The following is a 12,396-nucleotide window of genomic DNA, read 5'->3' as shown; positions in this document are numbered from 1 at the left end:
CTGTGGTTGGCAAAGCTATTCGGATTTAACTGCTGTTTAATGATGAGTTCAGTCCTTGGCTATGGCTGTGGCTGTGGATGAGATGGTGCGAAAGAAAGCGTTTGCGACTGAGCGCAATCGAGGCGGCAATCGGAATGACAATGATCGATAACATGTGATTAATGGAGAGGTAATGTCATCTCAATATCAATTTCACCAGCGATTCGCGAGTGGTGGCCCATTGTGATTCGTTGCGCACTTTGTTCGCGCCGTGCTGGCTATGACGTCAGTGGCAGGGGCCGCGGACGTCGCGACGTCGACGGCGGCGTGACGCGCATTCATTTGTCAGACGCAGACGCAGACGCAGCCGCGGCCAGCGACCAGTAACTAGCGACAAGGCAGACCGACCACAGAAGGAACAAGAATGAAAGAGAGAGAGTTGGAGAGAGGGAAAAAAAAACAAGGGCGCAAATGCAAACATAAATACATAGCATGAATATGACAGAGTGTGTGTATGTGTGTTAGAGAGTTTGAATGTGAGTGTGCAAACACTCCCGATCAGTCATGCAACCTGTGGGCGGCATCGGCAACGACGCATGCTTGACTGCAAAAGTGCCGCCCCATCAAGCGGCATAAATAACAAACAACGAAAATGAAGAGACAACAACAGCAAACAGAACAAGCAAAGTGCAATTTTTGACAAGACGCTGACGTCGCCGCTGACGCTGATGTGACGCCGATTGCCACCGTCCCGTTGTCTCGTTGCGAAATGGAAACCACTTTAGGCAACACACCTGCGATAGACGCCGAACTGTATGTATTGGCAATTATGTATGTATGCGTATGTATGTCTCTGTGAGCGGTGTGTGTGTATTTGTGTTTCGCTTGAACGGCACATTGCATTACGTCAATACAATTGACGAAATGGCAAACACTAAGAAAACTGAAGGATAACATTAGCGCGCTCTTATAATCAGTCTAACAGCCTCTCTCTCTCTCTCTCTCTCTCTCTTTTTCTCGCTCTTATACTCTGCTGCTGGCCCAGTAACCGATTGAAGTTAACTTTCAATGACGCTTCCACAATGAATGTTGTTGAGAGGGAGGGCGCGCACAAACATATGTACGTACATATGTGTTTATATTCATGCGAGCATGCGTGTACTTGTGCATATGTATTCATTTATGCATAAGTGTGTACATCTATTTCACACTTTAGCCTTAGCTTTATGTTTATTGCACACGAAAATGGCCAGAGCAAGCGTTTGACGCGCACACGCACGCGCACATTGTGCGCTCTGCGTTTATCGTTGCCAGGGCTGGCGCGCTCCCTTGCTCGCTCGCTCGCTCCTAAGCAAATTGGGCTTTAGCAAATACGGCAGCCATATAAATACCACTCGTGACTTGTAACTATATATTTGTGGTTTATATCAAGTGTGTAGTTGCTTACAATATTTGACAGGCAATTAATGTGAACTTAAATTGTTTGCGGTTGCGGTACGAGCCGGGTTGTGCAACTGCTGCAGCAGCCCTGGCTGTTGCATTCATTGCATTTTCCCATGTGCTGACATTGATCAATTGCAAACACTTTAAAGCCTGTCTCTGCCTCTGCCTCTGCCGCTGCCGCTGTCGCTGCTGCTGGTGCTGGTGCTGCGTCTCTCTGTGGTTGTGCTCGTGTATGTGTATGTGTATGTGTTTAGATATTGAATTTAGCAGCTGTTTAAAACACATGCAAATTACATTTTAACTCTTTTAGCTTTTTGGCTCGCAGCTTTTTCTTTTGCGTATTTGCCGTTTCGTTTTGATTGCTTTTCTTCGTTGTTGTTGTTGCTGTTATTTAGTTTTATTTATTTGTTGTATGCACATATGTATGCATATACATTTTTTTCGTTTTTGTAACGGTCGGCAACACGTTTGACGCGTACGTTGACGAGCGAGCGTGCGGACAAGAGAACGCGGCGACGTTGGCGGCGCTTGCTTCGCGTTTCACTGTGCGCAAGCAACTGTTTTCTTTTTTTCTTTTTTTTTTATTTATTTATTTTGTTTCGTTCCGACTTAAGCTCAAACAGACTCAAATTCTCACACATCGACTTAGCGGGCCACGCGGGGCCTGAGGCGTGGCTCATTGGAGGCTTGCCCGGTGTTTAAGCTGCTCTGCTCTGCTCTGTTCAGATCTGCTCAGCGCAGCTCTGCCCGACTCGACTCGACTTAGCTCTGCTTCTGCTCTGCGCCGCTAGCTAATAAACTAGGCTGGCTTCTGTGGCTGATGCACAAATACTAGCGCATACAAATATAATTTAAAGCACACACACACACACACATATGCAGATTCACGCGTGTTCATTTTATTTATTTTGGGCGCGCATTTTAGCTAGTTAAATATTAATATTAATTCATTGAACGCACACTTCGCACTCTTCTGTCAATTGCCTATTTTTATATATAAATATGAGTACATATTTATATGGGTGTGTGTGTACAGACACGCATACGTATGCGTGTATTGTTTGCCTTCTCTATTTGCTTTAACGCTCGTTTTCGCATGCTACTGTTAAATTTCACATTTTTTCTTTTCTCTGCGCTCGTTAGCATCTCCCGTTAAACTAGCTGTCAAATATTTAACAACCAGAATGGCGGGCAGATGAGTATTTTTCTAAAGATTTGCCCGCTTACAGGCGCAGGCAGCATTGCCAGCCTTGCATGCGCGGAGGCATTGCCAGCTTATAGGCCAAGCGTAGCCAGCTCTAAGGCGCGATTCGCTTAAGGCTTAGAATAAATATTTATGTGATGCATCACATCTTTGCCACTGAGAGGTGATGTCCGCATAGGTCCCCAATTTCGAATCCCACAAAAGCACACCTTAAATGATCATATAAGCCGGCTTACCATAATATACAAACTCAAATTACAGCTATCGTATATCTGCAAAGCCTCCATCTAGAAGGATATAGTCGTTCTTTTGTTCATCCGTATTCCATACAGAAGGAAGGAATGAATATAGGAAAAGAGAGACAACTATTGGAAGGAACTACGATTATAGCCTTATAGCGCTACAAAGATGGACTGGAGATAACTGGGTTATAACAAACTCGATGTTTCATAGGGATTTAGAGATTCCAACAGTCGTAGAACTCATTCAGTGACAGAGCTTCAGGAATGCGCATCCAAATCATCTTGCATCTAATTTGAATACCAGCAGCAGAAGATTACGAATTTACATCTAAACGTAAAAGACTATAATAGCTTAGTAATAGAGGAAATCTAGACCTGAGATTATTTCCCTGGCATACAGTCCCACTCAGTGGTTAAGTCTCAGACAAAAGCAGAACTGAATAAAATAAATAACAAATAAAATTTATATATGCATATAAAAAAATATTTATTTAAAAATATAAAAACACATTTTGAAATATTTCTTTCACAAATACTTAATTATAGTTATTAAAAAATAAAATAAAAATTAATGTTCACTGTACACATCAAAAGTTTTCCAAAAACTTTTTGAATGAGCAATTTCTATTCTTTAAATTTTCAAACCGAATTTCTAACCATTTTTCACATATTGGTAGTAAAAACGATCGTAAACCTTAAACAAGTGTTATTATTTTTATTTTGCATTAAAAACTCAACTTGAAAAATTTACATTCAGCGTAAAAGTTAAGAGCTATGAATTACAAAATATAGCCATAATGCTTGTCTGTATGTGTGTGTGTGTGTGTGGTGTGTGTGTGTGAGTCTGTTGTTAACCTGAGTAAAAGTCCAGTTGAATGCGAGTAGTATACGTGCATCACACTGGCCCGCAATGAAGTGGAGAAGGAGGAAGGGGAAGGAGGAGGATTGTAGAAATGTCATTACAAATAAAAAATCAAGTGTTCTACATATTAAGAAACAATATTCAGTTTGCTAAAGAAAAACAACTTCGTCAGTGTCAACGATGGCGTCGCTCCCGCTCCCGGTCCCGTTCACGATCACGCTCACGGTCACGGTCCCGCTCGCGCTCCCTTTCTCTTTCCCTATCTCTATCCCTGTCGCGCTCCCGCTCACGCTCCCTGTCCTTATCCTTCTCGCGTTCATCGTGATGATCGTTGTACCGATGACGGCTGCCACGCTCCTCGCGCTTGCGATCGTGACGATGACGGGCACGACTGGTGCTCCGACTCTTGCTGCGGCTGCGGCTGCGACTGCGGCTTCGCGAGTTTTGTCTGTGCTTGTGCTTCTTCTTGTGCTTGCTGCTGCGACGCCGCTCGACACGATCGCCGCGATCGCCGCGATCGCCGCGGTCGCCATAGTCCTTATCGCGCTCGACATTGCCATACGGCAGCATCGAGGAGGCTAACGCCGGCGGAGGGTAATCGTCGTAGCAGCGACTGCGGCCATACGATGAGCCAGATGATGGCGCTGCATAGTAGTCGCGATCGTCATGATCATTACGATAGTTGGCAGGCGGATAGCCACCTCCGCCGGAACGTGCTGCCCCATGGCCACGCCCACCGCCTTCATAGTCATCACAGCCTGTGGCCACGGCTGCAGCAGAGCCGGGCGCAGCTGCCGATGCAGGATTGCCCCGACCCGTGCTCAGCTGGCTGATCGTGATGCCCTGCTCCCGGCAGTATTGCTCGATCCGCTTCTCGATCTGTTTCTGTATGGGCACGGGAATGCGCGGAAAGAGCGTGGAGAACCAGTCCAGCTTTGTCATGAACTGATATACCATCTGGCCAATAGTCATCACCTGGACGGGCCCACACCGAGAAGCGAACAGAGAATGTTGATTAGTCGAATGTGGGCGCGATTGCAAAATTGATTGGGTTCGTTGTGCATATTGATTGGTGGCTCATACAGTTGACTCACCTGGCCGCCGCCCGCTTTGACGTCGATCTCCTCTTCGTCCTGCAGATAGTCCTCGTACCAGTCATACAAGTCTCCCGGCGGCTGCGTATAGCGTAAGTACATAAAACCTACAGGCAATTTACACGTAAAGCATACAATAATTATTAGTGCACACACACACAGTCATAAATAGGAAGAGGATAGCACGCAGCTCAGCGAGATCATAATAATGAATTGAATCTAAAGCAATTTTCACTTAAATTTGTAATATTATCGAAGAGCGAACTAACTATATATAAGACTATAGTATTGCTAATATATATAGTATAACTAATATATAACAAGATACAAAGATTTATCAATTATGAAGATCAAATTGGTAAGCTATTGGAAAACATTGGAACACTTCATTTAAGCGAGTGTTCAGCTTAGATAGGGCATACTGTACTGAAATACTATGTCATATCGCAACACATGGTTATAATATAACTTTATCATATTTCTTTAAACTCACGGCATATGGGTATATAGTATCATGGTATAAATATCGTAATTCTATAAATTATTCTCAAAGTACTTTAAAACACGCTAACTTTATATTGTTTATAATATAAACACATGTCTATGAACTTGATTGCATTTATAAGAAAAATAATAATAGTTGATATTTTGTAACTGAACTGGATCAAATGAGCTGCGTACTGACTGAGATAGATAGAGGGAGAGTGAGATAAAGAGAGACGCGGGCGGAGCAGGAGCAAGCAACGAGTGAGACACGGCTGAACTCATGCGACTTACCAACCACCTACCTAGTGCCCGAATGTAGGCTGAGTCTGTATGGTTGAGTAGTCCGTTCACTTGCTTGCGCGTCAGACGGAGCGTGTAGAGCTTGTAGAGCAGACAGTAGGCGGTGGATACGATGCCGCCGGCGCCAACACCGCGTACCTGCAAACGAAAAGCATTAGCATATCGTGCTGCACTTCTCACTTTAATCAACGGATTAAATATTATCGCCAACGATTAGCGCTACATTTCATAAACTCACACCGCCGCACATGCCCGTCTGGCCAGAGGTTTTGCGCGAGCCACGCTCCCAGGGCTCCATGTGCTTCACTTGGTAGTAGATCTCGTCGACGACCTCATGGTACGTTTTCAGCTTGAATAGATGAACTGTGCGGGCAAAAGCAACAATCAATTGTTTTTCTCTCATCTCTTTCTGTTTTTTTTTCTTTCGTTTTTCTTTTTTTGGCGGGTAAATTTTGGTTGGATTGGCTTACCTTTAAAATAACTGGAACTCTGTATGTTGGCCAAAATCAGGGGATTGAGGTTCATTGAGGTCTCATTGCCCCACAGTGGCAGCGTATTGTGCTGTTTGCCAACACCGGCCTTTTTGCCGCCGGCGCCACCGGCGGAAGACGCCGTTGAATATTCTGATAGAGCAACAGCAAGCGAGCATTGAAGACGCCGCGAAAGAGACAGGAAGATATACACACAAGCATAGATGAATTTAATGGAATTGTTGAGCTAAAGTGGAATGCCCAGGACGGGCGCACACTACCTTACCTTCGTCCATGACTCCAGTTTAGATTTTAGTGTTAATATTGTGCATTAATTTTGCACATTTAAGTGACTTTTTTGGCCGAGCAATCTCAATCTGCAAACGTTTGCGTGCAGTGAAAATGTCAATGTGTGTCGGTCAGGGAAATTAGGGATGCTAGAAACACAAGTCGATATGTTTGAGCACGACAACTATCGATACAAGTGAAATGTGATTCGTGTACTCCTATCAAACTATTTTATATGAAATCATATAATGTGAATATTACATTTGCTTATTCGGGAAGTTAAAAACTAATGTAATGGAGACTAACACCAAAAAATCAACGTTCATTAAATATTTACGAATATCGATGTGCCGTTATCAGATGTTCACTGCCGATATTTACCTAAGAGTGCAGTTGGTTCATTTGAAGTGTTAACTCAATTGGTCTTATACAAATCTTATATTGGTCTTGACTTGTTAACTTAACTATGTCGTATATTGTACAGTAATATGAAAGAAACTGTTTATTTGTATAATGCTAAGCTTATAATAAATTTAGTTTATTTTAATAAAACTGGAATTTTATACTTTTCTGCTTATATGTGCACGTATTGTAAGTTTCGCGCGTTTTCTTTTTTGCAATGCGATGTATTATGGTATATCGATAAGTGCGCGGCTTGAGCTGCTTCACGACTTACTGAGTGACCGCACTATCGAGCTAGCTCAGAACATGAACTTATCGACTCCAAAATATACGCAACGCAGCAGCAGCAGTAGCAGCAGCAGAAGAAGCAGAGGCAGCAGCAGCAGAAGCAGAAGCAGAATCAGTAGTAGAAGAAGAAACAGCATCCGCGGACTGCGTTTTAATCAATTAAAAGTCGGGCGAGTGAAAAAATGCAGCCGCTGGCTGCCAGCAGCAGCCGTTGCCTCTCAGCTGGTAGTGTTTGTGCTTGTGCATTTAGATGTAGAAGCGGATGCGAACGTGGGTGTCAACCAGTGTCAATCGAGCAAATTCTGAACGCAAGCGCAAAACAAACAACTGACCAAAACTAATAATCTAAGCAAAAATATCAGCAGCAGCAGCAGCCGCAGCGGCAGCAGCAACAAAGTTCAGGGTCAGGGTCATGGTCAGGCAGCTGTAGGAGCTGGGGTGTTAAAGTTGTCAAACGAATCACCTGGACGCAGGTGAGAGCCATTTGGAGTCGTCGCCATGTCGACCGACTCATCGCCGGAGAGCGACAGCGAAGTCTACGATCCGCTTGCCGACGAGCTCCACAATGTCCAGCTGGTCATCCATGTGACGAGGGAGAACATCGACGCATTAAATGCGAAATTCGCCAATCTTCAGGAGCCGCCAGCTATGTACTTAACAGGTGGATTCTCAATACCCAACGTACTCTCACCATTGCTCACTGCAGATTTCTCTTCTTTTTTCGTATAGAATACCAGGAGCTGACGTCTAAGCTGCACGAGTTGAAGGCCAAGGAGCACGAGTTAATGGAGCAATTGAATGCTCTGCAACAGGACGATGATTCCAAGAGTCAAAGCCAGAGCGAGGCCAAGCAGCAACAACAACAGCAGCAGCAGCAGCAACAGTCGACATTAAGTGCGGATCGCACGGATCAGCCACACTATCAAAACCAGACGCAAATCCTCCAGCAACAGCGCCAGCTGGCCAGGCACGCTCACGAGCAGACACCGGGCGAGACCGGGTCGGGCAGCCAGTGCGGCACCCTGACCCGCCAGCCAAAGGTGCTGCTGCGCGCCCATCTGCCCAACCAGCAGCGCACCTCCGTCGAGGTGGTGGCCGGGACTCGGCTGTGCGACGCCCTGATGAAGGCGCTCACGCTGCGTCAGCTGGAGCCGTTCATGTGCGAGGTGAGCACGACGCCGCATAGCGGCCGACATATCATACCGTGGAACACGGACATTGGCACGCTGCACGTGGAGGAGATCTATGTGCGGCTGCTGGACAAGTTCCCGCTGGGGCCGCACATCAAGCACCAGTTCATACGCAAAACCTTCTTCTCGATCGTCTTCTGCGAGGGCTGCCGTCGGCTGCTCTTCACGGGCTTCTATTGCAGCCAGTGCAACTTCCGGTTCCATCAGCGCTGCGCCGGCCGGGTGCCCATGCTCTGCCAGCCCTTCTCCGTGGACAGCTACTACGAGCGCCTGCTGTCATCGTATCCGGAGAACTCGGTGGGTTTGCCCGTGGGTCGCAGCAATGCTGTCCGCTTCAATGTGAGTAGCCGTCGCTGCAGCAGCAGCGGCAGCAGCAGCACCACCACGACCACAACCACAACAACCACCAACAACAGCAGCTCTAAACCTTCTGCCAACCGACAGGGCCGACCGCCGCGCATCAGCCAGGACGACCGCTCCAACTCGGCGCCCAATGTCTGCATCAACAGCATCCGCCCGCTGACCAACGACACGCAGCGCAGCCTCATCATGCAAGCCAGGCCCCCATTGCCGGTAAGTGGGTGTCGGACACCTGGACATGGCCAGCATTTCCAGCTGGAGGGGCTAGTGGGGCTAACTCTCTATGTATAATCTGAATAACCAATTGATAACTGAGAATGAGCTCCCGACTAGACTCTAGCCGGATTTCTATTGACCATTGCTTGTTGAATGCCTTAAGGGATTTGAGTGCAAAGATAACTCCCAGCTGGCTGTTAGACTGACCTTAGCTTAGAAATACATTAAGTGAAAGATATTTGCAGTGGAACTAAGTATTAACCGATGTTGGAAAGTCAAGTATACCCCCTTCAATCTCTCTCTTGGGTTCATTAGATGATTCAAGATTTAAGGCTTAGTTCAAACTAAATTCCTAAACTCACTTGCAAGCGTAAAATATAGATAAAAGTGATTCTATCAAAGTTGTTTCAACTGAAACCCTAAGAAGTTGAATGGACTTCAATTCAAAACTATCTCTATTATATATAAAAATAGCACAGAAGTGTCAGCTTCTCTCTTCTCATTAGTTGTTCCCATGAGCTATAAACAAAGTGTGAAAGAATTCCACTTAAACTTTCTATAGAACTTCTTAAGGCTTATCGTAAAAGCTTATCGAACTGGCCTGAATCAGACTTGTACTAGATGGTAAGAGAATTTCTCTGGCAAGTGTGGAATATAAGTGATAAGTTATGTGAAATTTATTTGAACATAGTTGCTTTGGAAAATGGGTGAAGGTTTGATGGAACTGTAGAAAATAGGAGTAGAGAGTATATAACATTTATTTGAATCGAGCTGGCTTAAATCTGTTGACTAACGCAAGTGATTTTTATTTTTTATTTTCGGCCTAATGCTGCTCGTTTTTTGGTTTTATTCCGCGCTCTCCTCTTTCTCTCTCTTTTTTTGTTTGTTTTTTTCTCCTTCTCTGTTTGACCCATTGCAGCATCCGTGCACGGATCATTCGAACTCGACGCAGTCGTCGCCCACCAGCACCCTAAAGCACAATCGACCCCGGGCCAGATCCGCCGACGAGAGCAACAAGAATCTGCTCTCACGTGACGCCAAGAGCTCGGAAGAGAATTGGGTGAGTTGCAGCATGGCGATGTAGTGTAGATCCAAGATCTTGCTAATCTGGATTTGATATCTTTTATATATTTGCCTATAGAACATCCAAGCAGAGGAGATCTTGATTGGGCCACGCATCGGTTCGGGCTCGTTTGGAACAGTCTATCGCGCCCATTGGCATGGACCCGTAGCGGTAAAGACGCTCAAGGTGAAGACGCCGAGCCCGGCCCAGCTGCAGGCGTTCAAGAATGAGGTGGCCATGCTGAAGAAGACGCGCCACTGCAACATTCTGCTGTTCATGGGCTGCGTCTCGAAGCCCTCGCTGGCCATAGTCACCCAGTGGTGTGAGGGCAGCAGCCTCTACAAGCACGTCCATGTCAACGAGACGAAGTTCAAGCTGAACACCCTCATCGACATTGGCAGGCAGGTGGCGCAGGGCATGGACTATCTGCATGCCAAGAACATAATACACAGGTGAGTCGCTGGAATATGGGATTTAATATAATATATGGAGATTAACGATCGCCCCACCATTCCGCCTTTCTCCATCTACGCACAGGGATCTCAAGACGAACAACATCTTCTTGCACGAGGATCTGTCCGTGAAGATTGGCGATTTCGGCCTGGCCACCGCCAAGACGCGCTGGTCGGGCGAGAAGCAAGCAAATCAGCCAACAGGCAGCATTTTGTGGATGGCACCAGAGGTGATACGCATGCAGGAACAGAATCCCTATTCCTTTCAATCAGATGTCTATGCGTTCGGCATAGTCATGTACGAGCTGCTGGCCGAGTGCCTGCCCTATCGCAACATCAGCAACAAGGATCAGATTCTGTTCATGGTCGGGCGCGGTCTGCTGCGTCCCGATATGACCCAGGTGCGATCTGATGCACCGCAGGCGCTGAAACGTCTCTCCGAGGACTGCATCAAATACAATCCCAAGGAGCGTCCGCTGTTTCGGCCCCTACTCAACATGCTGGAGAATATGCTGCGCACATTGCCCAAGATTCATCGCAGCGCCAGCGAGCCAAATTTAACCCAATCCCAGCTGCAGAACGATGATTTCCTATACATGTGCCCCAGTCCCAAGACACCGGTCAACTACAATAACTTTCAGTTCTACAACAGCGCGGGCAACATCTAAAAGAATATAAGTTGAACAAGGAAGGAGGAGTTGGATGGAGATGGAAGGAGGATGAGGATGATGATGAGGAGGGAGGTGGAGGGAGGGAGGAGGAGGGAGGAGGAGGAGGGAGGCTGTACCTGTACTTACTATGAATGGAAGGCATGAAACAAATGCTTCAAGGCCACACTAAGCAGAAGAGAGAGCGAGAGAGGAGTATGGAAACTGAATGTGAGCAGGAAAAAAGATTATCTCTCTCTCTCGCTCTCGCTTGTCGTCTCTTTTGGCTGCTTCACTTTCAGCTTAGCCTGAAGCAACTGGACGTGAGAGAGAGAGACAGAGCGGAGTGACACAAGATTAGCTGTCTCGCTCTGCCCAACAACTGCTCGGCCTGAAGCAACTTCTAATGTGCATTTCTGTTATCATTTAAACAAACGCAAAAACAACCGCAACTATTATTGTAAACTAACTAAACTGAAACGCGCATATGTACATACATCTAAATAAATATACACATATACACATACAGACACCCTCACACACACACACACACTTACGTTAGGGATCTACTACTACTAAAAAATGCGAAATAATAAGAGAAACTACATTATAAACAATATACTACTTATTACTATAAAGAACATTCATGTTTTTTTTTATTTATTTATACATATTTATATATATCCTTTGTACAAACACATGTAAAAACGCATGAGTTCGTCAGTTAAACGTAACGGCTGGCTATGGCCAGGACTTTCGTGTAGTCCGCGCCCTTGGCCAGCGTCTTCTCCTTCAGTATGGTCCGCAGCACCGTGGGAATGGGCACGTGGATGCGTGTGCCCAGCGGAGAGCCGTTGTCGTCGATGAGCACCAGATTGTTGCTGTCGAACTGGGGCTGCTTTATGCGCTGCTTCTGCTTGAGGCCGACCAGGATGCCCTTCTTCATCTGGCCCTTGATGGCCACCAGCACCTTGTCGCCGATCAGGCCAACGCCCCGCTTGTTGTACACATGGATGCATCGGGGCGGCCGACCCTCGGCCATGGCACGCTTGCCCAGGTCGCTGTTGTCCACCACGCGCAGTCGAGCGAGTTTCCTAATCTCGCAGCATGCCGGCGTTGTGTGCAGCTGACAGCTGCCGGGCTCGGCGCTTGTTGCTGTGATGGAGCTGCTGCTGGTGCCTTTTGTTAAGAGCGCCGCATTGCCGGCTCGTGTGAAGTTTCGCAGCAGGAGTTGAGCCATTGCTCCAAAAGTTTTCGACTTGCCCGTTGCTGATTTTCAGCACAACAAATAAAATTATACAATGCCTATCGATACATCGATGCTCGTATGCAAGAAAGTGCTGAGAAAACTGAGGGCACATTGCGCAGCTATCGATAAGTTTGTATTTTATACGATAGTAATTTGTGACA

At 46.3% G+C, this 12,396-nt stretch overlaps 3 protein-coding genes across 12 annotated transcripts; 1 reads left to right on the top strand and 2 right to left on the bottom strand.

Annotated features, from left to right (window-relative positions):
• Positions 1–3,563: 3,563 nt before the first annotated feature.
• On the bottom strand, positions 3,564–6,509 carry LOC6584785 (pre-mRNA-splicing factor 38B). 7 transcript variants are annotated; one of them, XM_032732506.2, is made up of 6 exons: positions 6,362–6,508; positions 6,081–6,233; positions 5,849–5,973; positions 5,613–5,748; positions 4,825–4,931; positions 3,564–4,705 (listed from the first exon to the last, which is right to left on the bottom strand). In XM_032732506.2, exons 2-6 carry the CDS (start codon positions 6,133–6,135, stop codon positions 3,905–3,907), a joined length of 1,224 nt encoding a protein of 407 aa, XP_032588397.1. In that variant the 5' UTR covers positions 6,136–6,233; positions 6,362–6,508; the 3' UTR covers positions 3,564–3,904. The 7 variants fall into 7 exon arrangements, with proteins under 7 accessions (XP_032588397.1, XP_002010427.1, XP_043867604.1 ...); XM_002010391.4 differs by having other exon boundaries at positions 6,367–6,508; XM_015161616.3 differs by having other exon boundaries at positions 4,567–4,705; positions 5,602–5,748; positions 6,367–6,508.
• A 634-nt stretch (positions 6,510–7,143) lies between these two features.
• On the top strand, positions 7,144–11,627 carry LOC6584784 (raf homolog serine/threonine-protein kinase Raf). 4 transcript variants are annotated; one of them, XM_015161230.3, is made up of 6 exons: positions 7,145–7,719; positions 7,788–8,545; positions 8,693–8,821; positions 9,744–9,884; positions 9,966–10,339; positions 10,425–11,627. In XM_015161230.3, exons 1-6 carry the CDS (start codon positions 7,557–7,559, stop codon positions 11,005–11,007), a joined length of 2,148 nt encoding a protein of 715 aa, XP_015016716.1. In that variant the 5' UTR covers positions 7,145–7,556; the 3' UTR covers positions 11,008–11,627. The 4 variants fall into 4 exon arrangements, with proteins under 4 accessions (XP_015016718.1, XP_015016716.1, XP_015016717.1 ...); XM_015161231.3 differs by having other exon boundaries at positions 7,788–8,587; XM_015161232.3 differs by having other exon boundaries at positions 7,144–7,719; positions 7,788–8,821; positions 9,777–9,884.
• On the bottom strand, positions 11,615–12,303 carry LOC6584783 (39S ribosomal protein L14, mitochondrial). The gene has a single exon (XM_002010389.4). The coding sequence runs from the start codon at positions 12,224–12,226 to the stop codon at positions 11,711–11,713; it is 516 nt and encodes a 171-aa protein (XP_002010425.1). The 5' UTR covers positions 12,227–12,303; the 3' UTR covers positions 11,615–11,710.
• Between the last annotated feature and the right edge of the window lie 93 nt (positions 12,304–12,396).

The sequence above is a fragment of the Drosophila mojavensis genome, unplaced genomic scaffold, assembly GCF_018153725.1.
Source record: "Drosophila mojavensis isolate 15081-1352.22 unplaced genomic scaffold, ASM1815372v1 contig_136, whole genome shotgun sequence".
NCBI lineage: Eukaryota > Metazoa > Arthropoda > Insecta > Diptera > Drosophilidae > Drosophila > Drosophila mojavensis.
This window is presented reverse-complemented; position numbering and strand designations above follow the sequence as displayed.